Source organism: Haliaeetus albicilla, chromosome 16 (genome assembly GCF_947461875.1).
Source record: "Haliaeetus albicilla chromosome 16, bHalAlb1.1, whole genome shotgun sequence".
NCBI classification, from domain to species: domain Eukaryota; kingdom Metazoa; phylum Chordata; class Aves; order Accipitriformes; family Accipitridae; genus Haliaeetus; species Haliaeetus albicilla.
The window spans coordinates 28,399,667-28,423,954 of NC_091498.1; the positions used below are offsets into that span (position 1 = coordinate 28,399,667).

Genomic DNA, 24,288 nt, shown 5'->3' on the forward strand with positions numbered 1-24,288 from the left:
AGTGCCAGGCAAAGATGGCAGACAGTAGATCTGTATACCTTCGGTGTGCTGTGCATGCAAATGCGGAAGCTTCAGAAACCAGGAAAATACAGAAAAGGACAATTTAAAATAACGCCTCTTTACTTAGAGTTGCTTGTTCCCAGTTCTCCTTCTTTGACCCCTGTAGCATAAGTCTATAGTGATTAGAGCCTATTCATCACACCAGGATAGCAATCGAAATTAACTTCCTCACAAAGCTGGTTTGCACAACTTAGTTTTTTATTTAACAAAACTAGCTGCAAAGTCACTGAGAACAAACATTCCCTCTAGATCAGTATTACAGTTATTCCACAATAAAGGCATCCTCCCCACTGTGATTTTGGCCGGAATCACCTGCAATGTTTACTAACTGCAGTAATCAGGTATTACCTCATATGCAAGTAACAGTACAACCACCTGCGTAAGGAGGAAGGTACTGTGACATGACTACAGTTTTTGAAACAAAAACTGCACGACGGTGAAATTACTAAATACGTAAATGCTTGAAATTTAGTATTTTTCTTCTTGGCAAACCATATTAGTCTTTCTTACACATACCATTATTACAACAGCTATTCTTACAGAGGGCAGAAAAGTATTCCCACCAAAGAAATCTATCTTTCCACTGCAGTTCTTATCTCTGCCCCTTCCCTCCCTATCCTGATATCTTACTATTACATTCTGTCTGGCTTTCAATGCAGACCAGTAATCACATTAAAAATTCAATCTAAAAGACAATGGGAGAACGATCAGAATGAAGGGAGGGAAAGGAATGGGTCAAAGGGCTACTTGAACATGTGGGCTGTTGGAAAGATGAATTAAATACTCTACACATGACAGTCTTCTGTTAGAAGAGTAGCAGTTCATCACTAATATCGTATTTAATGGTGTAAACAGAAGTAAAACCAGAAGTTCAAAGAGAGAAATGAAATGTTAAAGAGCTATCGCCCACAACAATATTTTAAGAAGGACAAAAAGAGATCTAAGGGTAATTTTCTAGATGTGATTTAAAACAAAAGAGAAGAAAGACTAATTCATCACAGATTTGTTTTCAGTTGTAAGGTATAAAAAACCCAAACCAACCAATGTAGTTTACACACTGTAGGAAAAACTGCTGAGATGCTATTCAGGAAGTACACTTCAACCTTCTATTCTAGCGTAACAGTGATGAATGACAAAAATCAAGTTGTTCACTGCACTAGAAATTTTATGGGCAGCTATTTACAGTAAGAAAAGAGAAGAAAAGCATTTAGCTAAAAATAAGTTAACTGTAACCTTGGGAAAGAATCATGCCACTCAGGCCACTTACTCCAGTTTACTTACACACATGGGTTGCAATTTCTGGTAATTAGCATGCTAGAAATGAACCAGAATTCTGGGAGGGACAAAAGCTCTCGAGCACATACTTGAATCACAGGTGGAAGCACACTGCAGTAGTCATTTTTAAACTACACAGAGTTGTTTAGTATTCCCATAAATATTTGTTACTCCATTACAAGTTTGTCAGCTTTATTCCTTTAGGAAAAGTAGGTTTAACAAGACAAATATAAATTGTTTTGATGCAAACTGAAGACTGTAATGTGAATTGAATCTTGTATAGCAGAAGGTGTCTACAAATGTGTAGCCTTACTGGCAGTTCGCTGTGTACTTCAAGTGGCAATCCATCACTCTTAAGAGTTTAAGAGTTTTGATTTGTTGTTTTTCTTAAAGGCCTGCCCTTCTCCTCACCAAAGGTAATATGCGTTGGCTGATACTTCTATCCTCCTCTAAGTATAAATAACACACAACGGACTTTTTGTGCACTTGTTGGAAGATATGAACGATACTAAGTTTGTCATCTAGTACATTAAAAATAAAACACTCGCATTTGTAACCGTTCTGAACATATCAAGGACTCCTGGGAAAAGTTCTCTTGAGAGAACGAGTTCTTGTGCCATAACAGCATTTTATTCGAAGCTGCACATAATGCTTAACACAGTACTTTTCTTTAACAGGCATCTATTTCATAGAATAGTTTTACAGCATCCAAGCGTGCAGTGTTGCACCTCCAACGCGTGAAGCGGTAACTGTCACTCGCAAATTCCTCAGTATCTACCTAGACTTTCTTTTCCACAGTTGCTCTTATAAAAACAACCAAAGCCACACACCTCATCTATCAACAACAGCACACATTTACACCTACATTTCTCCTACCTCATGCGAGGAAATCCATCATAAGCCTTCAGATGCCATTGCTTCATTTTTACCTACACTCACAATCTCCCTTAATATCCTCTATCGGTCAATTAGTGAAATGTGAATGGATCAATGAACCATCACAGGGGTGGAAAGCCGTCTAGACCACGAGGTGCAAGAGGTGAGAGAAAGAGTACAAAGCCTAACTCTTAGCTGGGTACCAGAGGTGTCCCTCAGGGTTCAATGCTAGTTCTGATACCTTTATTAGTGACCTAATGGCACAGAATGCACCCTCAGCAAGTCTGTGGATGATGCTGAATTAGAGGGGAGCAGCTGATGTGCTAGAGGGTAGGGCTGCTATTTAGAGGGACTTCAGACTGTAGATATGGGCTGATGGGAATCTCGGAGCTGGAATAACCCTATGGAACAGCACCGATTAGTTCCTGCTGGTCAGAATCGGCTCTGCTTGCTGTTCCCCACCCTATGCTGACAAGGGGCCTGGTGAACAAGTTGAAGGTAAGTCAGCAGCGTGCCCTTGTAGCAGAAGTAGCCAATTGTCCATCAAAACCTGTGTTAATTCTTAGGACACAGAAGTGACTTCAGTAAAACACATACTGAGCGATAGGTGATCATTAACTATTAACAGCATTTTAATAACTTCTTACAGCAAACTTTACCACACTTTTCTTGGAAATTTTCCTACCTAATGATGTCCATGGCCTGATAGACGATTTCAGATTGGTCGACTCCAATCACTTTCTTCGCGCCTGCTTTGGCAGCAAACATAGAGAGTATTCCAGTTCCACAGCCAACGTCCAAAACCACCTGAAACGAATGAATGGAGGTAAAAATAAACATCTTATTTCCCTTGCTATGATTTTTCTACATATCTTTCTACAACAGTGAGACACCATATTCTAACAGAAGGAACAAACGGTAGCGTCAAGTCTTACTATTACATTCAGAGGTATCCAAGTCAAACTGCAGTACTAACTCCACACTCTCTACTACCTTTTACAGATATACAGTGAAGCAGACTAGCTACAGCTGCAGATTTAAGTCAGTCACATGGGAAACAATCACAAGCAATTATTTGGGCAACAACTAAAAAGTTACATGAACAGGAGAAACAGGAAGTTATAGCCCGAGCAATTTCAATCAGTGAATCACTAATAATTGAATTTAGCACTGGCACTGAAAAAACATATTCTAACTGTAGTTTCTCATTAAAAGTCTATTCAGAAACTTTATTTATGAATCATCTGCTACAAATGGCCACAGTGCCCCAAAAGAGCTATGGCTCAAGATGACTAAATTGCAAAATGGTAACTGGCATATTTTTAACACCTGGAAATATTTTCTAACACTATTTGTAATCAAAATAGGACCAAAAAAATCCAGGAAGATGGGATCCATAAGTTTTCATGAAAACACAAATAAACTTCATCGCTGCACTTGAAAAAAAGTACACTCAACGTAGCAACAAGACTCATGCAAATGCTTGTTTTGACATCTCACACGTTAGCTACTGTAGGAAGATTTAAAAGTTTAAAAACGCAAAGCTACTAAGAAAATAATACCAACTATATTAGTAAGTAGAGTTGAGCTGCCAGCAGTGTTGAACTTCATAAAGCAGGCATTTTACCAAGTGCCCTTGTTCAGGCCTCAACATCACCATAGTATATTTCTTCTCACTGCTGGAAACTTCTCAACAGCTTAAAAACTAACACTTTTAATCTTGAATGTGTTACAGTAGATTTTTAAGCTACGAGTTTCACGTTTGATGTTTTCACAGAAACACAGAATTGTTGAAGTTGAAAGGAACCTCTGGAGATCACTTAGTCCAACCCCCTGCTCAAAGCAGCGTCAACTAGAGCAGGTCGCTCAGGACCGCGTTCGGATGGCTTCCGAACACCTCCTAGGATAGAGACTCTACAACCTCTCTGGGCAACGCGTGCCACTCTTCAGTTGCCCACACCCCAGGCACTTGTACGCACGGAGAAGATCTCCCCTGAGCCTCCTCTTCTCCAGACAACACCACCCCAGCTCTTTCAGCCTCTCCCTACATCACAGATGCTCCGGTCCCTGCAGCACCTTTGCCGTCTTCCACTGGACTCGCCCCACTCCATTCAGCTCGCTCTCACGCTGGGGAGCCCAGGACTGGGCACAGCGCTCCAGAAGCCATCTCCCTGCGGTACCAGAGAAGCCGCATCTCTCTCGACCTGCTGGTGACAAGTCTTCTTCTTAACGCAGCCCAGCAGGCTGGTTTTGCCACAAGGGTGTGTGTTGCTGGCTCACGGTCAACTTGGCGTTGACCGGGACCCCCACGTTTTTTTCTACAAAGCTGCTTTCCAGCCCGTAGGGCCACCGCCTCTGTTGATGCGTGGGGTTATTCTTCCCTCTCCTCTGCAGGATTCTGCAACGCTCTTTGATTGCCCGAGCCCTCTGCACAGGACCCCCGTTGGCCCATTTCTCCAGCCTGTGGAGGTCCTTCTGAAGGACAGCACAACCACGCAGTGCATCAAGCACTCCTCCCAGTTTTGCATCACCTGCGAATTTGCCGAGGGTGCATTCTGTTGCATTAGCCAGATCATCAGCGGTCTTATTGTTGGACATCTACTTAATATAATTAAGCTTTACTAATGGCGTTAAAAAATTCTGAGCACGAAACCCAAAAATGTTCTGAAATCTGAAAATCAAAAAAGTTTCATAAACACTACATAGTCACTCGTATCACGCATAGCATTTAAGCATTAACAGAATCCGAACTGTAAAGACAGTCTTCCTTTCCCATACAAAAGACCTAAACAAGACAGTAAGAGCAACTTACTAAAACACTTCTAAGGTAACAAGAACATTGAGTCAGAATTACTAGTCATAAAAATCATTTCTTACAAACGAACACTAACTTATTTCACTGTCTCTCCTTAGCACAGCACCCAGTGTTGTAAAAACTATCCTCCTCACAGCTTTCATTACATGAAATTTTTTTCTAAGGCAGGCATCAAATCACTCAGTAATCAATCCCACACTTGAGAATTATAACCCCCTTTTACAAAGTATTTCAAGGCAATAATGCACCGTACTGACAAACTTTCTAGCTTATGAGCTACTGAGCATTCTTGCCTTGGCGCAACAAAAACTTGCATGTGCACTTTTAAATTTCACCTAACATCATCACAGTAAATACTTGAATGCTCTGCATATTAAGTCTGCTTGCCTTCCCTTGCCTACAGTTCTCTACGTTCTGATGACGGACACAGAACAATGATTCTGAAGCCAGCATGAATAAAAATAGCCATTTATCCTTAGCAGCACAGCGTAAGTGAGCTTCTGCTGTAGCGTACTGGGAAGCAATGACTGAAGAGTTGACTGCCACCTGTCTCGATAGAGCAACTTACAATCTGGAATCAGACTAAAAAACACTAGCAGGATGAATTTTTTACAGCATCTTGTGTAGAGGCCGGCCATGGACGTTACAGAGTTACTTGTTCCACCTGCAACTATTTGCAGCTATGTTCCAATAGGAGTCAATTCTACAACTCACTCACAAGTTACATGTGAGTATGTAATGGCTACAGAAATCCCTAGGCTGAATTCCTCTAGAGACAGGAATAGAAAGTAAAAATCAATGTTCTCGCAGCTGCTGAAATCTCACACCCCCTAACATCATCTATTCTAACACTTTACCCATGGCAGTTAACAAAATTGCTGAGCCATGAAAGCTGGAAGTCAGAGCCAAAAATAAACCTCTGTGAAAGAATGATCTTGATGTACAGTTGCATGAAAGAGAGCAATCACCACAAATTGGAAAAAAATCAAAACAGACACCACTTTGGACAGCTGCCCTGGTCACTTAAAAACCCAGATGGAACTCATCTAGCCTTAGGCAGGGGATGGGGGTGGAGAAAAAGACACAGGAGAGAAAATATACAAGCTGGAACACATCTGAGGAACGGAAAGACAAGCAGAATGATCACCAATTAGCCTAAGGACAAGGGTCTACAGCTAACGCATTCTTGCGGTGATCACATATGGCCTCTCACCAGAGATCTGGAGCAGCTGGACTGGCGATTTGACTATACCATAATATACTGCAGCATCACATCCTTCTCTGCAGTCTAATCAAAACTGATATTCTACTTTTAGTAACAGAAAAAAATTACTTCAAATTCAGAAAAACAGGAGGTCTGGTAATTTGGCCAATTAATTCCATCGATGAACTTCTAGTAGGAATCATGTTTAAAAACTCATTTTTTCTCAATATGGCATTGATGCCTGCCTCAGACTTCTATTCTACAACAAAAACTAAGCATGGCAACAGTGCTTTTTCCAATCAATTATCTTTACACCAAAAAATACTCTTGCTGTAAAAATGGATCACATATCCTTTTACTGAGTAAGGCCACCTTAACTACTCCTGCTAGGTAATCTAAATTGTCCTATTCTCATCTCAAGTACATCTGACAGGTTAAAAATAAAGGCAGCAAGCAGGATTCATTCGAGTTTTCATAATTTCTTTAGAAAGCTGAGAGAGAACAAACCAATTGGCTGGTTCTGAATAAAGTATGCATAATAAACAAAACTAGATATTCTGTTATCATCTGTTACAGTGCAATCACACCTCTTTGGGATACTGCAGATTTGCATCAAAAACTAGTAATACCAATTAAGCTCTTTGAACAAGCTCCTCCCAACCTTCTAGGGAGGAATACCATATGGGAGTTCTGGGAAATACAGTATAGGACTTTTACTCACTGTTTTTTTGAAATTGTAATCAAACATTAAGGGAAAACAGCCTATTTCCTCAAGTTGAAGTTTCACTCATTAATATGGTTCCGAGAGCATCATATGATACATAAATTAAGCAAAACATCTTAACAGTTCCTTCAGCAGCGGTCTGTAACAGATGTCACTTCAAAGCCAGATCTCTAAAAAAAATCCGATATATTCTCCTTACCAGAGTACCAAGTGAAAGCTACACCAACATTTAATCAGACACAGAAGTTAAGTGGGGCACTGGTCACCTGGATTGAAGCTGTTGGGAACTCAAAGCAATTGAGAAACTTTCCTTTCATTCAACCTCAACACACCACGATGGGTTTGGATACACTACGAATTTGAGGTAATCTTGATCAAAAAAACTACTGTAAAAACACCATGTTTAGAAACCAGTTTGTAGATGTTGTGAGAATAGACAAGCTTTTCTTTAGAAGTTGAATGCTTTCACGTGAAGCAAAACCAGAGTAAGCACACACATTCTCTACCTGTTTGCTGAGCAAGTCCATCGACAGCTGGGGCTGAAGCAACCTTGTCTGTAACAGTTCATCCATGTTTTGTTTCGAATGTTACCAACAGGTCCACACACCAGAGGAGAAATACAACCAATTCTGAAAAATTACTGTTCCACTAGGACACACATTCCACATAACTTAGTAAGATCAGTCTCACCCTGTGAAAACCTGCAGCTATCAATTTTAGGGGCACCTGTGAAACTGAATTTTTCCCAGAAAAGTTCTCTCTCCTTTATTGATCTCTCTACTTTGTTGGATGAGCCGCTCACCGTTTAAGGAGCTGGTAGCATGATGCTTCTACAACACTTTTGCTCATTCTCTCATTATAACTGAAGAGCTTAGAAATGTTCAGTAGCAACAGGCTTATGACATGGATTGAAGCAAAAAAGGAAGAAAACTCTTTTCCTAATATTCTTCTGCTGTAGCTGCCAAAAGAAAACCAAGGTAAGGCATACAAAGAGTATGCACCTTGAAGTACCTCCCGCCTACGACAAAACTGTACCTAGCACCGTTTCCAACTGAGGAGTTATCAGATGGGTGCACTTTTATTACTACCACAACTATTCTGAAGCCTTGTATTATCGAAGTCTCAATCAAAACCAAAATAAAAATCAACAGTGATTGCCTTCCATAAACCTAGACATCCCGGTTTCACACTAAGAAATGTCCATACGCAGCTTAAGAATGGTAAGCACTAAACAGAGGAAAGCTAATCCAGAACAGAAGGCTGCACAGCGTAACTCAGAACACAACAAACTCATCAGAAATAGCCAGCAGAAATACAGAAGACAGGAGGATCACGACTGAGCAGGGGTGATAACCACAGTAAGATCGTAAATAAACGTCAGTGCAATCTCTTCTCACTGCAAGTGAAATACTAGTTCCTGGTTCTAAGTCCCTTAATAATAACCTGGTCTGGAGAGACTCAGCTACACTAATTCAGTAAATCAGCTGCGTATGAATTCTTCCCCAGTTCTAATTACACAGTGCTTGTAGATGTTTTTATTGTATCAGGCACAAATTGAAATTCACTTAAATTCTGGTAAAGAGACCCTCTAAGATAGATTCCACTTAATATACTGGACAAGAAAGACTCAACTTAACCCCGCCAACATAATTAATGAACATCCCGACATGGCACACAGAACAATGACAATAGCGATCAGCACTTCTGTTATCAGCACTTTGCACCCTCCAGCAGCTGAATAGCACTCTATCACCTCATAAAGCCAGAGTACATTAAATCAAATCTTGTCAGTGTGATATTCCATTCCCAAAGCTACAGAGTAGCCAACCTGAAGGATTTCTACCACTTGAGAAAAAATAAAGCGCAGAAATTATTCTATTTTCTGATCTGTTTTACCTACCTTGTCCTTGAAGATATGTGGGTTTTGATACATGAAGTCACGATAGCTTTCTGTACGCACTTTATCCTATGATTTAAAGAATAAAAAAGCATTCATTTTCTTCTACTTAGGTACAGTATATAGTTCAAAAATGTTGAAAACCTTGCTTTTTAACTTAGCCTAAAGATGTTTTGTGGCTACCATACTTATGCAGGCTCTGCAATCACCACACTTCCCATACGATATTCTTTCAGAATTTATTGTGTTTACAAATGAAGCCAGCTGAGCCTCTGGAGGAAAAATAAGAAATTAGCTTACAGTTTCCTAACCTGCTGCATTTGATTTTGGATGTTTCAAGCTTCTTAATACCTCTTCACCACTTTCTAGGAATAGCAGTAATAGAGTGGCAATACTGCAACAACTTTACATAACAACCTTCTATACAATGGTAAAAATTTTGAGTCACGAGTTCACAAAACATTTTGTATCATTTTATTCTGACACTCCTGTGAGACAGATTCCTTCAAAAATAAGTTATGGATCAGATTAACCTTTTCTATTTCTGAACAAACTGCAATTTTGCAAGCCTGACAACAAGCTAGTAATTGCAGCTGTACAGTCCATTCTATGAAAGCCCAATATAATAAACAAACTTAACTGTAATACAACATGACCTGAGAAGCTGGAATGTTTTCAAGCCTATAACTAAATATTTATAGTATCTTAGTATATGAAAGCTAGCAGTATAGCTCAATCTACCAGCAAAGCCATCTATTAAAACATTGGTTCTCTTAATATGCATCAGCAGGTACGCAAATTGACAGCCAAGTATAGGGTTTGGAATTGCTCTTACAGTTCAAGTGTTAGAGCAAATTAAAAGAAAAATGTTAAGCTATTTTTATCTAGTGAAGACAAGCCTATAAATAATACTGAAGTACAAAATCCCATTGCCTATATTTAAGTTAATATTTTTCTACTGTGGCAGGTAAGAATTTTTAGAAATAATACAGAAAATAAAGAAATTTTCTCCAGTGAGAAAGAACACAGTCTATTTTATTAGAAAAACAAGATAAAAAATGGATACTGAGAACATAGGGTATGTTTATAAAGATTCTGGAGACGAATTATCTTGAGGCTTGAAAATCCTAAAATCTGGTTTTAAGTTTAGGAGGATTATCACACACACAGAGAGCCCAAAGAAACATTTAGGGATGATTTTAGAAAATTGTCCTTTAAAATTATACATAATTAACATGAATAAAAGAAATAGTCATCCTTTAAAAATCATATTGGTTTACTATGACGTTATATTCAGAGCAACTATTTTTAGTACTTCACCTCTATTGCAGTACATAATAGGCTTTGCTGAAACAACCAAAAAAGTTTGGAAAGAAAAAAAATAAAAATCAGAACGTTCGGCATCAATCGAGAAAGCAGTCAGCCAGAAAGCTTTCAGCCTTGCGTCCTGCCCACTCACGTTGCCTCAGCACTGCCCCAACTTAATCAATACAATTCTAGCTGCTGCCTCTACTATATGCACTGCTGCTCGAGCAAGCCATGGTCATTCACTTCAGGTCTCTCTCTTCATCAACCCCATTCTCTCACTCGCCATTTCAATGTAATGCTTTTTTTGTTTTGTTTTTAAATAAACTGGTAAGGAAATTTATCAAAGATGATAGTCAAGAAATTCTCAAGCAAAAAAACAGAGCAAGGGAAAGACTAGCCATTTGGCCAGAGTTAAGTAACAATACTCTTCACCCATCTCTGAAGTATTTGCAGCAAAGAAACCAAACTGAAACTTCATCCTACCACTACCAGGCATAAGAAAAAAAAGGTTTCAAAACTGAACAGTGTCAGAGACAGACTTAAAATTCAGACAGCAAGACTCCTTTCTTAAAAGTTTCAATGTAGCAAGCCACTATATTTATATAAATAAGGTAGACATAAAAAAAAAATCTAAGCGAACATCTCGCACATAGGAAAAAATTCAATGCATGCATGATAAAAAGCAATTGTTCTCCTACGTTAAGGAAAGTCAAAAGTCTTCTTAAAAGCATTCTGACAAACATTTCCTTAAACCAATAAAATACAATTTTTTACCAATCTCCTTGTGCAGAGATGGAGAATTATTATAAACTATTAGCAAACAGAAAGGCTTCCTCATCCTATAGCCTATAACATCTCAAACACCTTTAAAGAACTGCAAACTCAAACGTCTATCATTTTTATTTACCTTCAAAACATAAATTATATTTCTCTAGACTATACATTTTGGAAAACATTCTTCTACTTCCGCAAACTTCTCTGCGCTTCTGTAACACCCACCCCTCACACGGCCCCCCTTAAAATTAACCTCATGCTTACACTATTCTTGACACAGATTCACGTGTATTTCTACATTGGGGCCACTAAATCATTTACAAAGCAGAAAACTTTATATGCTACCTATAAGGACAAAGTCACTTCACAACTCCGTATTCTATCTCTACACTGGGCAGGAATTTTATTTATTTCTACGTGAAAACGGTAAAACTGTTTATGAATTTCACAACTATGATACTTTCTCTAAAAGTAAGCATTAAGAGATTTCGATTTACGTGTCAATTATAAGTTGCTGGGGTTTGCATTTGGGGGTTTTTTTTTTTAAGTTAAAAGGGCATACACAGGTTTGCCTTTGAAGAGTTTTAAGCATTAATTTTTTATCTTTATCATACAAAGGGAGCACACAATTTTTCAAACTGTTCAATGTCATGTTATCAATACACTAGACTGTGCACAAATGCCAACAATTGCTGTTTACCTAGTGCAGCAGGAAACCAAAATATTTGAGAAATTGTTTTGCCTAACTAATTTCAATTGTTAGGAAAATATAAACTGAAGAAAAATATTCACTGTCTGTACCATGTTTTAGCCTTTATCTTTTAAGCACCCAGGAAAAAGCTGCTTTTGGCAAGGTAAGGTCGTAGTACAGATATCGTAATACAGTTTCAAGCCTATCTGTAGAGTAAATGATTTTATGTTCCTAAGGCTTCCCGTAAACAGCATTTATACAAAGGAAATAAAACTGAAAAGAGATCTCTCAACCCAACTCCTAGGAAAAAACTATCATGTATAAAAAGGGTTAAAAATGCAGCTGCTCTGCAGTATATGTACGGGCACACAGCCCACTTCATTACATCTTTCCTCTTTAGTCCTACTAAGATGCAGTTGAGATGACTTTCTAACCTTTAGCATCTCTTCGTGTATCCCATAATGCCCATAGGAGCTGAAGTAAACGCCATCCTCATCCTCGTGAAGGTCTGCAATGGCGCTGGATGACGAGCTGCTCCCGACATCTGCGTTCATCACAAAATCCTGTGCAAATTGTCTGTAATCAATTTGAAATATACCCTTGAGACATGTTTATGGGGCCAAGAAAAGGAGGCGGGGGTAGGGGTGGGGGGAGAAGGGGCTGGAAAAAAAAAAAAAAAAAAAAAAAGAGGGCTCCAGGCTGCACAGGGGCTTTGACAACAATGGGACCAGGTTTAAGGGTGCACAGCCCCCCTCTGCCGGCTCCTCCAGGCTGCTGCACCACCATTCTCCCTCCATCACCCTCCCGCAGTGACCACTTTCTGCTTTCGACCAGCAAATATCAGCAGTAAAACGTTCGGACTTTGTTTCTGTTTTTAAGGAGGTATCATCTGTTTTGCGCTTGCCAGTACAAAAGCTGGGACCGTGTGTTTTAGGCTGCGTAACGCAGATTCGGACTCAATACACCAAACAGCACAAGAACTACAAACCGCAAAACACCGCGTGAATAATGGAAAGTAGAAGAAAGTACTTTAAAACAGAAGCACTTGCGTAGAAACAAACCAGAGCTTAAAATTCAATTTATTACTTGAATTTCACACTGTTTTTCCTCCTCCGTGGCCCTGCATTCCTAATACTCACATCCTCTTCTCATTTCTCAAAGAAGTTTTGATGACAAAATACACAAATCAAGGTTTTTACCATGAAATCACTATTAAAAGCTGACAAGCAAACAGCTCCTACTATACCCGCAATGAAGTGAAAAAGCAAATGTGCTTCAGCCAGACAATATTCCTCTGAGGGTCTACAGTCCAACATCAGCAGAACTTGCATCCTAGACCTCTCCGAAGCAGCCAAAGCTCACCTTCAACGGTGGTCATACTTTCTTAAATAGGAACTTAGCATACAGAAGCTGTACGTAACATCTCATTAGCAGTACCCTCCTTATAGAACAACAAAACCAAAAATACTATTTCAGTCCCTGATTAACTAGTTTGGATGGGGAAGAGCAGGTGGTAAGGGGATTCATATTAGAAATTTCTCAATATCAGAAACTTCCTATACATGCTGATGTACAGGTAAGGTCTTATTTTTAATATCGCTCTTCACCCATGGCAGTTTGCATTTTCCTTACTTTTAGGTAAATATCAAAATGATAAAAATTGAAACATACAAAAAAATAGATTCTACGACATACAATTAAGTGTAATTAGCATTTTGTAAGATTTAACCCAATTTTACATTTCAATTTATTTAAAATGGATTCAGCCAATAGCTCCTCCAGCCTATGCACACAAGTATCAAACAAACTCTAGAGACAGAGCTGCCCTCCTGTCTTTTTAATCCAGAAGAAAAAAAGATAAGTAAAAACAAAAGCCGTCATCTCTCAACAGGGGACAGATTAAAAAAATTCAGGACATACAAGCCATGCTCTTACATCTCTAGATTACATCAAATGCTAGAGGTGACCTGATTCATAGAACTGTTACCATTTGCGGGGGGAAACGATGTCACGAGGCCTCCAGCTACCTCTCTTTCCTTTGTACACCTTTCAATTCTCCTGATTCTACAAGTCTACTCAGCCTAGCAAACTTGGAAAAACATTTCCGCAGAAATTATTTTATACGCAACTAGTGAGTGGCCTCATACTGTTATGCCCGGGCTCAGAAGGCAACAATCTCTAAGGAGCTGCTTGACTGATCCTGAACAGGCAGTCATTAAAAAACTTGAAATACTTTTTCCACATCTTAGTGAGTAAGACCTGCATAATATAATCACGTTGCAACTGAAAGAAGTTACAGTTACTCAGTCTCCCAAGAAGTCTCTGTGGACAGGTATAGCATGACAAAGCTCCTGGAACCCCAGAAGCTGAAGCCAGCCAACCAGCATGCCAAATACCAGTATAAATCTACTTCCATGACAGAAAACAATAGAAAAACAGGTTACTGTAGATTAAGGTCCTGTACACTATTCTCACTCCACATCAGACTTCCAAGCTATCTTTACTTCACAGAGGTTTACCTGAAAGGAAACACGTGTAGATGGTCTCTTTCAGTGAAGTAATCTCCAGCATGAATCACCATCACTGTGAATTACAGCATGTAGACTACTACAACACAATTGGTTCATCTGTCTATAATTTAAAACTGTGCTGCTTCATCAGATCTACATCTGCCTATTTTTGCTGCCAGCCAATCCCTGATGAATTGAAAAGCCTGCATTGACAAAGAAAAAGTAAAGGCTCCCTTTTACAACAGCAGATAATTTGATACACTAACCTCAAAAAGAAATCTATATAAGCCTGATTGAAGTTTAGAGAGCTGTGAAGAAATTGCAACTGATTACCTAAAAAGGTTTTTCTTTCTTTTAAATGAAAAAGAAGGGAACAAGAATAGGACAAGAAGACACACAGGAAAAAAAACCCCAAGTTTTCCAAAACAAAGAGTGGTCTGAAGCCAAATACACGTTTCTGGGCCATGTGCTTATTTAGCTTTTGTAAGCATACTTTGCTCTTTCAATTTGTGCAAGTTTTGTGCAGGTTTTACTAATCATCTACAAAATAAAAGTCAAACCTACAGGCCCAACACAAGTCATGAGTTTTACTCCATAGTTACATTCTACCACTTCTTTGAATTTCTCTTGGTCTTTAAACATGAACATCTCAACTCACCTAAAACACATCAAATAATAAAAAAAACCAAACAAAACTTCAGTTCAAACACTTACTTCATTTTTTGAAGATCATCTTGTGCTCTAGCCAAGGCTGCTTCTGCAAGTCTTGCTCTGTGTTCTGCACGTTTTAATTGTTCAAGGAGCACCAGGGTATCACTTAAACCATTAGAAGGCAAAACATTCACAGGTTCACAAAGATCTTCTATATCTGATGAAACAGGGATAAAAAAAAAACCTCACCTACCAGTCACATATTGCTTCACTGCAGCTCATAAACATATGACGTTTTCAGCGTTGCTACTTGTGCCTTTGGATGATTTGTAAAAGTAGTCTGTCTTACAAGAAGCATCACTGAATTTGATGGGACTAACCGTAGAACACAATACTACTCAGTAAAAGCTAGTATGCTAGAAGCAAGCTCTAAGTTAACAAAGCAAATAAATCCAGAATTCAGGCTTCTTTACATACCAGTGTTTGATTATTGATAAAAGAGACGTTAGGTTCCTCTATTTTTCCAGTTATGTTATCCTGAGGCTAAAAGGGCTGTTGAGGGTCGTGGTAAAAGGTAAGAAGGTATACACACTTTTTTCTTAATAATTAGACATTAACTCTTAATTTTCAAACCAATACCTTGGTCTTTTATAAAGCTTATGAACACACAAAAGAGCATAAGCAGAATGAATCGACATGAAGTAGTGCTTTTTAACTACCAAAACTCAGACTCAGCACTACATCCCATTCACCTCTTGCTAAATTCAGCTGATGATTTCAACAGACGTCAGTGGATAACAAAATGGTGCTACTGTGGTTTTGGATATAGTAAGAAGTTACTGCCAGCTTATTGGGCAAAAGACTTCATTTAAAAAAAACCAAAAAACATTTACCTACTCCTTTTAATCATGGAAGACTGACTATTTGGGCTATGGGACTGAAACAAAGCACAGATACTTAAAATAAGATTTCAAAGGTTCAGATGACACTCACAACCCTTTAGGCAACCGCAACGGCACCTCAAAGCATCTCCAAAAGTCTATAGCTTGGGCAAAGAGCACACATTGGGAAAGAGCCGATACAGCGAAACGTGAAATCCCTTAAGTAACCAACCGATGTCCTCTACCACACATTATCTCTGCTGTGGTGCAGCAGGGCTCACATAAAGGGCAAAACTGCATCCCAGACTGTACAGAGAAAAAAAATCCACAAGTCCTAAATACCTTACAGTTTAGGTGAAAGACAGGTGTACAATCAAGTGCAAAATAGGAAGAGAGTGGAAGGATCACAGGCAGCAAAAATTTCAAAACTCAAACTGAATTCTCTCAAAACCACCTGATAAACTGTCATGAGAGAGAACCTAAGGCTGCTTGCACTGAGCCCTAGAACCACTAAGAAAGCAGAACTCTTCTGTGTAACTGTAGTATCCTACGCTTCGTTGGTCCAAAATGCAACCTGTATAAAAGATGGAGGTATTTTCAACAAAGCAAATTACTCAATCCTTTCTTATAGCATACAAAAATGCATCTGATTTTAAATACCTATATTTAGAAACTTTAAAAGCTTCATAAATCTTGCGATGAAGCTTAAGTAGAGTGCCTCTTTGATCTGCTTAATTATTACATACAGCTATAAAAATCTCAGTCATTAAAAACTAACATATAACATGTGGTAAAAATTTCAGAGTGTGACTTCAGCTAGTACATGGACTTTCTCATGTACCTAAGTCAACTGAATAATAGTGACGATGCTTCACGTGACACGAACTCTGCCAATACCACATTTACCCCACAACGCAGTACAGTCATACTGAAACGTATTTGTTTACCAAATTGAAGTAGGAGGTCATCTTCTAGCTCTGGTTTCAAATACTCCTCTCCTTCCCAAGGCAGCGGGCTGTTGAGACAACTCAAATATGCTCCTGTTGGTTTCTAGACAGAAGAAGAGCATGTAAGCTAAGTTTCTTTGAAAACACCAGCCCTTTGATTTCATTCAAGAAAATAAAGCAAATATCTGTTCTTCCACCCATTAAAATAAATAGATTATTAATAAAATAACCTGATACTTTGTGTAGCAAAGGCTGAGAAAGATACTACTGCAAAGCATGACTAATGAGAACAGCGACGAAATGAAATTCTAGCTTCCAACCTGACTCTGACAATGAGTACTTACCTTAGCATAACAGACACTACCACCACGGTGACCAGAGCACAGCATAAAACTACACCTCTGAGCTAGTCTGGGTCCCAAAGCCCAGAAAACTACAGGATCAAGGAATTCAGTACAAGCAGTAAAGCACAGCAGATTGACAGACATTGAAGGATACTTGGAGAATTACACTGCTATCAGGAAGCAAGTTTACTCAGGTGTTTGACTGTGTCAGACCCATAGCTTACAACAGGGCTAATCAATAAAGCCAAGATACTAATCATGCCAAATGTTTTTACACAAACAGCGCTGTAGGGACAAATGTCAGAAATGCTATATTGTCTCCAGTTTGCATCCGGCCAGTTAATACTTTGTCAAGAAAGGAGAGGTCAGATACTGGACTTTGGGTTTTCCATTTCGGTGTTTACTCTGCGTAGCTAGTTATGCCTTGAATAACTATTTGAGAGTTTAAATAAATATTTGAAGATTTAAGTTAAAAATGCTTAATTACATAAGATGGTATTAAGTCTAAACATAAACTTCAAAGCGTGTTCTTTGGTTGCTCCTTAAAAGTCACAGAATACACAAAACATAACCATACCTAAATTAAAACTGCAGGTTCCCATCGACTGTCCCATTTCTGCTATCATTTTAGCAGAGATTAATTTTAGGTTCTGCGATGTAAGGGACCAGGTGTTGTTCTTACTAACAGCGCACTGGGGGTCTGGCCAGCTCACAACCCCAGGAAAGACTCTTTTGCACCAACACACACGCGAGGACTGACAAACTTCAGTTATCAAGAAGCGAACTCATTACTGGAGCGCAACAGCAGAGTCAAAGGCCGAGATGAATTTACAAAACAATGTGATACTACATAGCATAGGCTTTCTGCAAGTCTGAACATCCTCTTCTGGAAACAATAAAATTCACATTAAATAAATGTATTTAAAATAAAAACAACTCCACATCTAAATAAACCAATAGCTGCTTTAATTCCTGTAATTTCTTATTTCTAGAAATATAAAATTTCATACAGTTATTAAAAAAGGGCAAATTGAAAACACAGCATTTTGATTTTCCATTCTTCAGACTTAGATTACAGAAGTACTATGTGGCACACCTACCTTTAATCTAACAAAGTTTATTAGTTTAATGTATCCATAAAAATCAAGTCCTGGAAAGACAGAAAGAAGAAAAAAAAAGAAAAAAAAAGAGAGACCTTGCATTACAGAAAACCCACAAGCATTTTACAATGATATGAATACTAATTACTTGTTCAATTGGCCAGCTTCCCCTTGGGGTATACATCATTATCTAGTGCAGTCTTCCTATCTTAAGTTTTCCATTTACATTTTTCTTCTCTTTAGGACTAAACTAGGAAATTCTCGCCCTCAGGACAAATACATTTGCTGCAAATTAAGAATGGAAAATAGCCTATGAACAAGGATTTCATTCATTTGGCAAGCAAGTACATCAGGACAGCCACATTTATCTCCTACTAGCTACCTTGCTGATATTTTAAATGTTGTGCTGCTTTGTTCATAATTTTAGCTTTCATTTAATAAAATACAAATTGATCCTACTCATCAAGATTACACACCAATATTGATCTAAAACTGCCACCTTGCTCTGAAATAACAGTAGTTTAAATAGAATTACGTACTCTTGTCAAGAATGGTGAGGACATTGGATTTCCATTGGATTTTATACAGAAAACAGATGAGAGCTTACAATTTTACGTGCAGATTTCTAAATGCTTCGTGCGGTTCCCATCCCCGTATCTCTCTCTCCTTTTTAGAGCACGCTCTTAAAATTCTGTTTCTCCAAGACTGTTACCCTTCCCTTGCTTTCCAGTTTTCCTCTATATGCAGCAAGACGTGGATTTCAGGCTCAGTAGTTCAGCACTTACCCAACTCTTCCAAAGCCACCCCCACTTCACATACATCCTCCTATATGTACCTTCCTTCAGTCACCATCTTGGTCTAAATAGATAGCAGCTTCAAGTGAAAGGCAACCTCACACTTCAACTGGAAAGAATGAAACAGACGTCGAGGGGTACACCTTCCTATGATCACCTCAGGGAACGTAAGCCAAGACTGCAAACAGCCCCTTAAAAGACACCAGCAGTACAGCCCAGTTACTTGACCTTTGGGTAGATACATCCACTTGGGTCTCTGCTAAGCTCCTGAGCCCAACAACAGTATCGCTAGTCAGGCCAAAGCTCCCAATCGATCAGGTAAATAGCTCTTACTCCAGCATGCAGTGGGCTGGCTCAGGTCGATCAGGTAGGCAGTGGGGACTCAGCACAAGCCAGCAGAGATCAATCTTACTTTTGTTACTAATCAAGAGCTTTACCAATAGATAAAGCATCAGGGAAATAGGCAGCATTAAGGTAACATATAAGCGTTTTCCTACAATAGCTTATCTTATTCAATCTTTGAATCTTCAGCTACAACAAGGAAATCGGTTAGAAACAAGCTAATCTTTGCAATTCATTTTAAATGAGATGCTGATATGCAGAAGGAAATGACAAGTCGTGAAAAAAAAAAACTTACCGTGTTTCTTGATCACATCACAAACATTAAACTGATGCTCTGCCTTGCAGTGGGAGAATACACCTTCAGCAGAACTAAACAACCTGTAAATAACAAATTATTAAACATGCAGCATTAACACATATGTTGTTAACACTCTTTATATTTTATACATTTTTATATGCTCTGTTCTGACCTGCTAGGCAATGTGTTCAGAACACATCATTTTTGCCTTTGAGAAAGGATGAACAGACACCTGCTTGCTCGCATACCTCACAAAGAAGCTCCTACCTTGTTTGCAGAACATTTTGCAACAAAAGGTAATAAACCTAAAAATTTTGTTTGACAAAACCACAAACCCCGTTAACTTTCAAAAACTCCTTGAGAGCAAAGACAGCATTAAACCCGCAATCTATGAACCACACATACATGAGGTGAGCCGGCCAGCTAGATCTGCTGCACCAAAATAAAAATCTCATCTATTTACTGACGATGGGAGAAGATGACAAAAAGAATTCGAGAGAGAAGCTGCCATACTGCTTCAGGGTGAGGAGAGAGGAATTATCCGCTTTCCCCATTACTCCCTCCTGCAGTCAGGATTTCGCAGACCCTTAGCTCTAGAGAGGCGGTAGGTAAGTTCAACACGCTACAGAGCGCTGTTACAAACTACGTGCTACTTATTTTTCCGACGTGGCCGCCTCCCGCCGGCAAAGTTTGGGCGCTCGCACCCCACCCCCCTTCTGCCAAGGCCTCCGCGGGTACCACCGCGCCTCAGGAGGCCCCTCGGCCGGGCGGGGGGGAGCACAGCGCGGCCCTCGGGGCTCCCCCCGCCGCCCCACCTGTCGCAGAAGAGGCAGCGGGTCCGCAGGCCCTCGGCGGCGCCTTCCTCCTCCTCCTCCTCCTCCTCCTCCTCCCAGGCCTCCTCGCCGTCGGACAGCTCGGGCATCTCCTCCTCGGCGGGCGGCCCGCCGGCCCCTGCGGAGCAGAGAGCAGGGGACCGTTACGGAGCGGAGGGAGGGAGTAGGGAAAGAAGAGAGGAGGAGGAAGAGGCTGACAGACCCACCTGCGGGAGCGGCTCCCGCCGCCCGGGAAGCCATGGCCCCGCCGCCGCCCCACGTGTGTCGCTTCCGGGCGGACGCCCCGCCCCGCCGGCGTACGTCAGCGCGCAGGGGGAGGGGGGCGGGCCCGAGAGGGTTAGAGCGCCCCCTGGCGGGGTCCTCCGGTCCCGGGGAGCGGCGACACCCGACCGTTGTTCTTCAAAGGCGCGGGAGCGGCGCCGGCGCCATCTTGTGGGGGGCCGAGCTGTGGAGCAGGGGGGGAGGCAGCAGCGTCCCCGTCCGCTCTGCTCCCACCTGCCCGCAGCCTCGGCTGTTCATGCGTGGTAGCCCCACAGAAGGGAAAAGCAGGCAGGTGGGTAAAGGGTCACACCCTCAGCCAGGCTAAAATATGAGAGATTTACGGCTGCTTGGAGGTGGGATCGTACTCTGTGCGCTTGGCAGGTGGCTGGCAGCCGGGTTTCTCTTGCCTGCAAATAGCGCGGCTGCGATGGGAGAGTTAAAGGAAATAACACGTGAATATCAGCTTTTAAACAAAGTTTAGCAGCAGGCTTTTATAACCGAGGGCCTCGTTCAAATGCAGAAGTTAAAAAGTGGTTTAAAAAAATTACATAGAAAAACAAAGCTCGAGGGTCATCATCTGAAGAAGATAGTATTTGACATTCTAGGTAGGTTACCGAACTGCCTTTGTTTTCTCTCTTCATTTCCAGCCTGACAGAAACATGCATCTCTTCAGAACCAAATGGTGCCTTTCCACTGCTTCACATGGTGCTCCTAAATAGGACGTGGTGGAGGAAATGTCAAAGCTAGAATTTTTCCAATTTGTACCCTCAAAGTGATAAATTCACATCTGTGCTACTACAAATATCTCCAAAAACAATGAAATTACTGTTTCGCCTTGAATCTGACTACCTTCTATAGTGGCAAGAGCAGAGGCATGCTGTGCATCCTGTTGGCACTGGTCTGAATCAGGTGGCCAAATACTGTTATTTGTGTGGTGTCTCATAACCAAACAAGGGTACAGTCTATTTCCTAACATGACACACTTAAGAAATCTCCCATATCTCATCACTGCTGTTAGACAACTGCACCTCCTCAGACATCATACATGGATTTATATATGTCAAATTAATAAAACAAATGATCCAGCCTCGCAAAAAGCTATAGTCATTTTTAAATAACATCTTGTACTTTTTGATCAAATCAGATATCTGTGAGTAGGTTACATATAATTCTTTTTTCTTTGCCCATTCAGTTAGAAATGTTAGGGTGCCTCTGCCTTGGCACTTCAGTTCAGGAGATCCAACGTGTCCTTTAAAAGCTGATTTGCCAAACTCCCCTACTTCCCATGCTTTGGTCCGCATCACAGTGTGGTCTCACAACACATCAGATGGGTTCCTTTTTCAAATGAAACTACCAGACTGCTCCAGGACTGCAGGTCATGGGACCAAACTACAGCTGCTAGCCCAAAGTTAAAATCTTGAAGCATCCAAGTACCGGGTTTTCAGCACCAAATGTTTTGCTACACTTGCTGTACCACACTATTTGCCAAGGCAGACATGGCAATAGTCTCCTCTCTTTTCATCTCCAATCTTGTTTTTCATAAGAAGCTATTCTACACAATATGTATTTTACAAAGGTTTAACCTGCAACAGCACTCAATCTCATTATGTAGCACTCGGCATAAGTGAAGGTACCAAGTGCTGATTAGTACATGATACTTAATTGTTGCTCAACAGAGGGACCACTAGCATTATTATCATTGCAGGTTTTGGTCATTTCCAGAGGGGTGGAACCAAGGGTCAGATTCTAGTCTCATTTTTAGAGTGCAAATTCGGTGGTCTTTGCTGAACAGAAAAATACAGAGATTTTAACTGATTGGTAAGAAAAAAAAAAAACCAAAACAGGGCGGTGCAGAATTCAAGAAGGAAACCTGAAAGTCTGAATTTACTTGTCCAGATTACGATCTCTGATTTCTAATCTGTACTTGTAAATCTGTCCCATGTAGCTTAATTTTCCCTTTCGCTTACCCTCCTATCTCTCAAAGCTAACAAAGAAGGTTTTTAAGTACGGTACTAATTAAACAGATTAGGCTTGCCTAGTTATAGGCAAATCCAAAGGGACTTGAAAAATGTAAATACAGAAACTGGTTTTAGAGAAAACCAGAATGACAGGTTTGAAAAAGGATCCAAGAGCTACTAAATCAGACTCCTTCGCAAATTCTGTTTTGTGTTTTGTTTCTAAATTCCATATCCCTTCAGAATTACTTCTGTAGGTATGACAAGTTAACACCCATTCCGCAAACGCTACTTAGGGGTGTAAACCAATGCTTCTCGTGGAATTTTTTTCCTTACGTAGTGACTCAGTATTACTCATTGAACTAGAATTAGTGCAAAATGCTGGCAAAATACTGCATACCCTTAGTGTGCGGAAGAAATCTAGGCAAGTCAGATGCTTCTACCTTATTCTCCTAAAGTAGGGTCTGATCCCATGAAAGAAACAGAAGTGATGCAGAATGATAAAACATACTTTTCCTCTGCTCTTGATCAAGCAGCTAATCGCAGAAATAGATTTAACAGCCACTGCTCTGTCAGTAGTGCCGGGGCTGATAGCAGCAAAAGCAGAAACAGCAGCTTCTTTGTGTTTTACTGAAATTCTCCCCCACCAAAGGGGCAAGGGGTCACTGATTGCATAGTCTTTGCTCCATTGCACACCCTCAGCTATTGTTGAGTCCACTCGGAGAGCAACGGACCGAATGTGCCGTACAGCCTTGTAACCAAATCTTCTCTTTTATTATTGCTTGAATTAAGATTCTCAATAAATGTAAAGCACCTGTTCATTTGGGTCAGCGTATATAACATGTTGGGTGAAGACTGTATGAAATCCTTGCAGAAGTGTATAACTTACACCGGTACCTCTTGAAATATGATCATCTTTGTTACAATCTCCTAATCCTTGTAAAGGGATTTGCATGGTACAGGAAGATTTACAATGTAATGGATTACTATTTCATAATCCGGGCCAAGGGGAAGAAACTTCAAATATTTACAATTTTTTACTGCATTTCAAACTTTTTTCCAGATCTGGAAGCACAACACTGGGGATGCTGTTAGAGGGATTTTGCACACAAAATATGGTACCAACATATCGTTTGCGGGCTTTGTTTCATCTGGATTTCCAAGCATGTGTAGCTTTATCCCCTACCTGCGTCACTCCTTTGTGACCACAGTGCTTGTCATTATTCAAAAGCAAAGAAAGTACGTTAATAGAAATTGTGTAGGAAACAAATGAAACATTTTTGAGCAAACTATTATTACATGGCTGTTACTTTACCCTGTGTAAAATATATTAGAAAAAAAGAGAACATGTTTAAAAATTAATATTAAGAAACAAAATTATTTCTTAGTCAGTTGTGTAGTCAGTTATATTTTTTCAATTTTAACCACTCAGGGTTGCCAACAAAACAGACAACTGCACAGAACCGTGAAACTCAACACAATTTTTCAAAAGTGTTTTCTATCTAGAAAGTCCAAACTGTCTGAAATTTTACACTACACTCCTTGGATACTAAACCCAGCCTGCTACATTTAAGTGCCAAGAACGACACTCCCAAAAGCACAGAGTATGATCGCAAATACTCTCTTACGCTCAGTCCTCCTACCCCAGTTTGTTGCATTTTTATTAAATTAATGAAGCAAACTCTTTGTAGAAAGCAGCCTAAAAGCAGATAGTGGCTTTTTCATTAAGTCTTTAAGATGTGCAGCAA

The 24,288-nt window shown here is 40.0% G+C and overlaps 1 protein-coding gene across 2 annotated transcripts in view; it reads right to left on the bottom strand.

Moving 5' to 3' along the window:
• Positions 1 to 20,831, bottom strand: part of PRMT3 (protein arginine methyltransferase 3) — a 61,786-nt gene extending 40,955 nt beyond the window's left edge. Inside the window, exons 1-9 of one of the 2 annotated variants that reach the window (XM_069804089.1) lie at positions 20,531 to 20,831; positions 20,307 to 20,442; positions 19,489 to 19,571; positions 18,058 to 18,107; positions 16,614 to 16,716; positions 14,849 to 15,002; positions 12,059 to 12,200; positions 8,855 to 8,920; positions 2,897 to 3,018 (exon numbers count right to left, since the gene is read on the bottom strand). In XM_069804089.1, the coding sequence (XP_069660190.1) occupies positions 2,897 to 3,018; positions 8,855 to 8,920; positions 12,059 to 12,200; positions 14,849 to 15,002; positions 16,614 to 16,716; positions 18,058 to 18,107; positions 19,489 to 19,571; positions 20,307 to 20,442; positions 20,531 to 20,564 (890 nt within the window). In that variant the 5' untranslated portion in view covers positions 20,565 to 20,831. The remainder of the gene's footprint in view (positions 1 to 2,896; positions 3,019 to 8,854; positions 8,921 to 12,058; positions 12,201 to 14,848; positions 15,003 to 16,613; positions 16,717 to 18,057; positions 18,108 to 19,488; positions 19,572 to 20,306; positions 20,443 to 20,530) is intronic. The other variant, XM_069804088.1, reaches the window with a different exon arrangement.
• Positions 20,832 to 24,288: the final 3,457 nt, after the last annotated feature.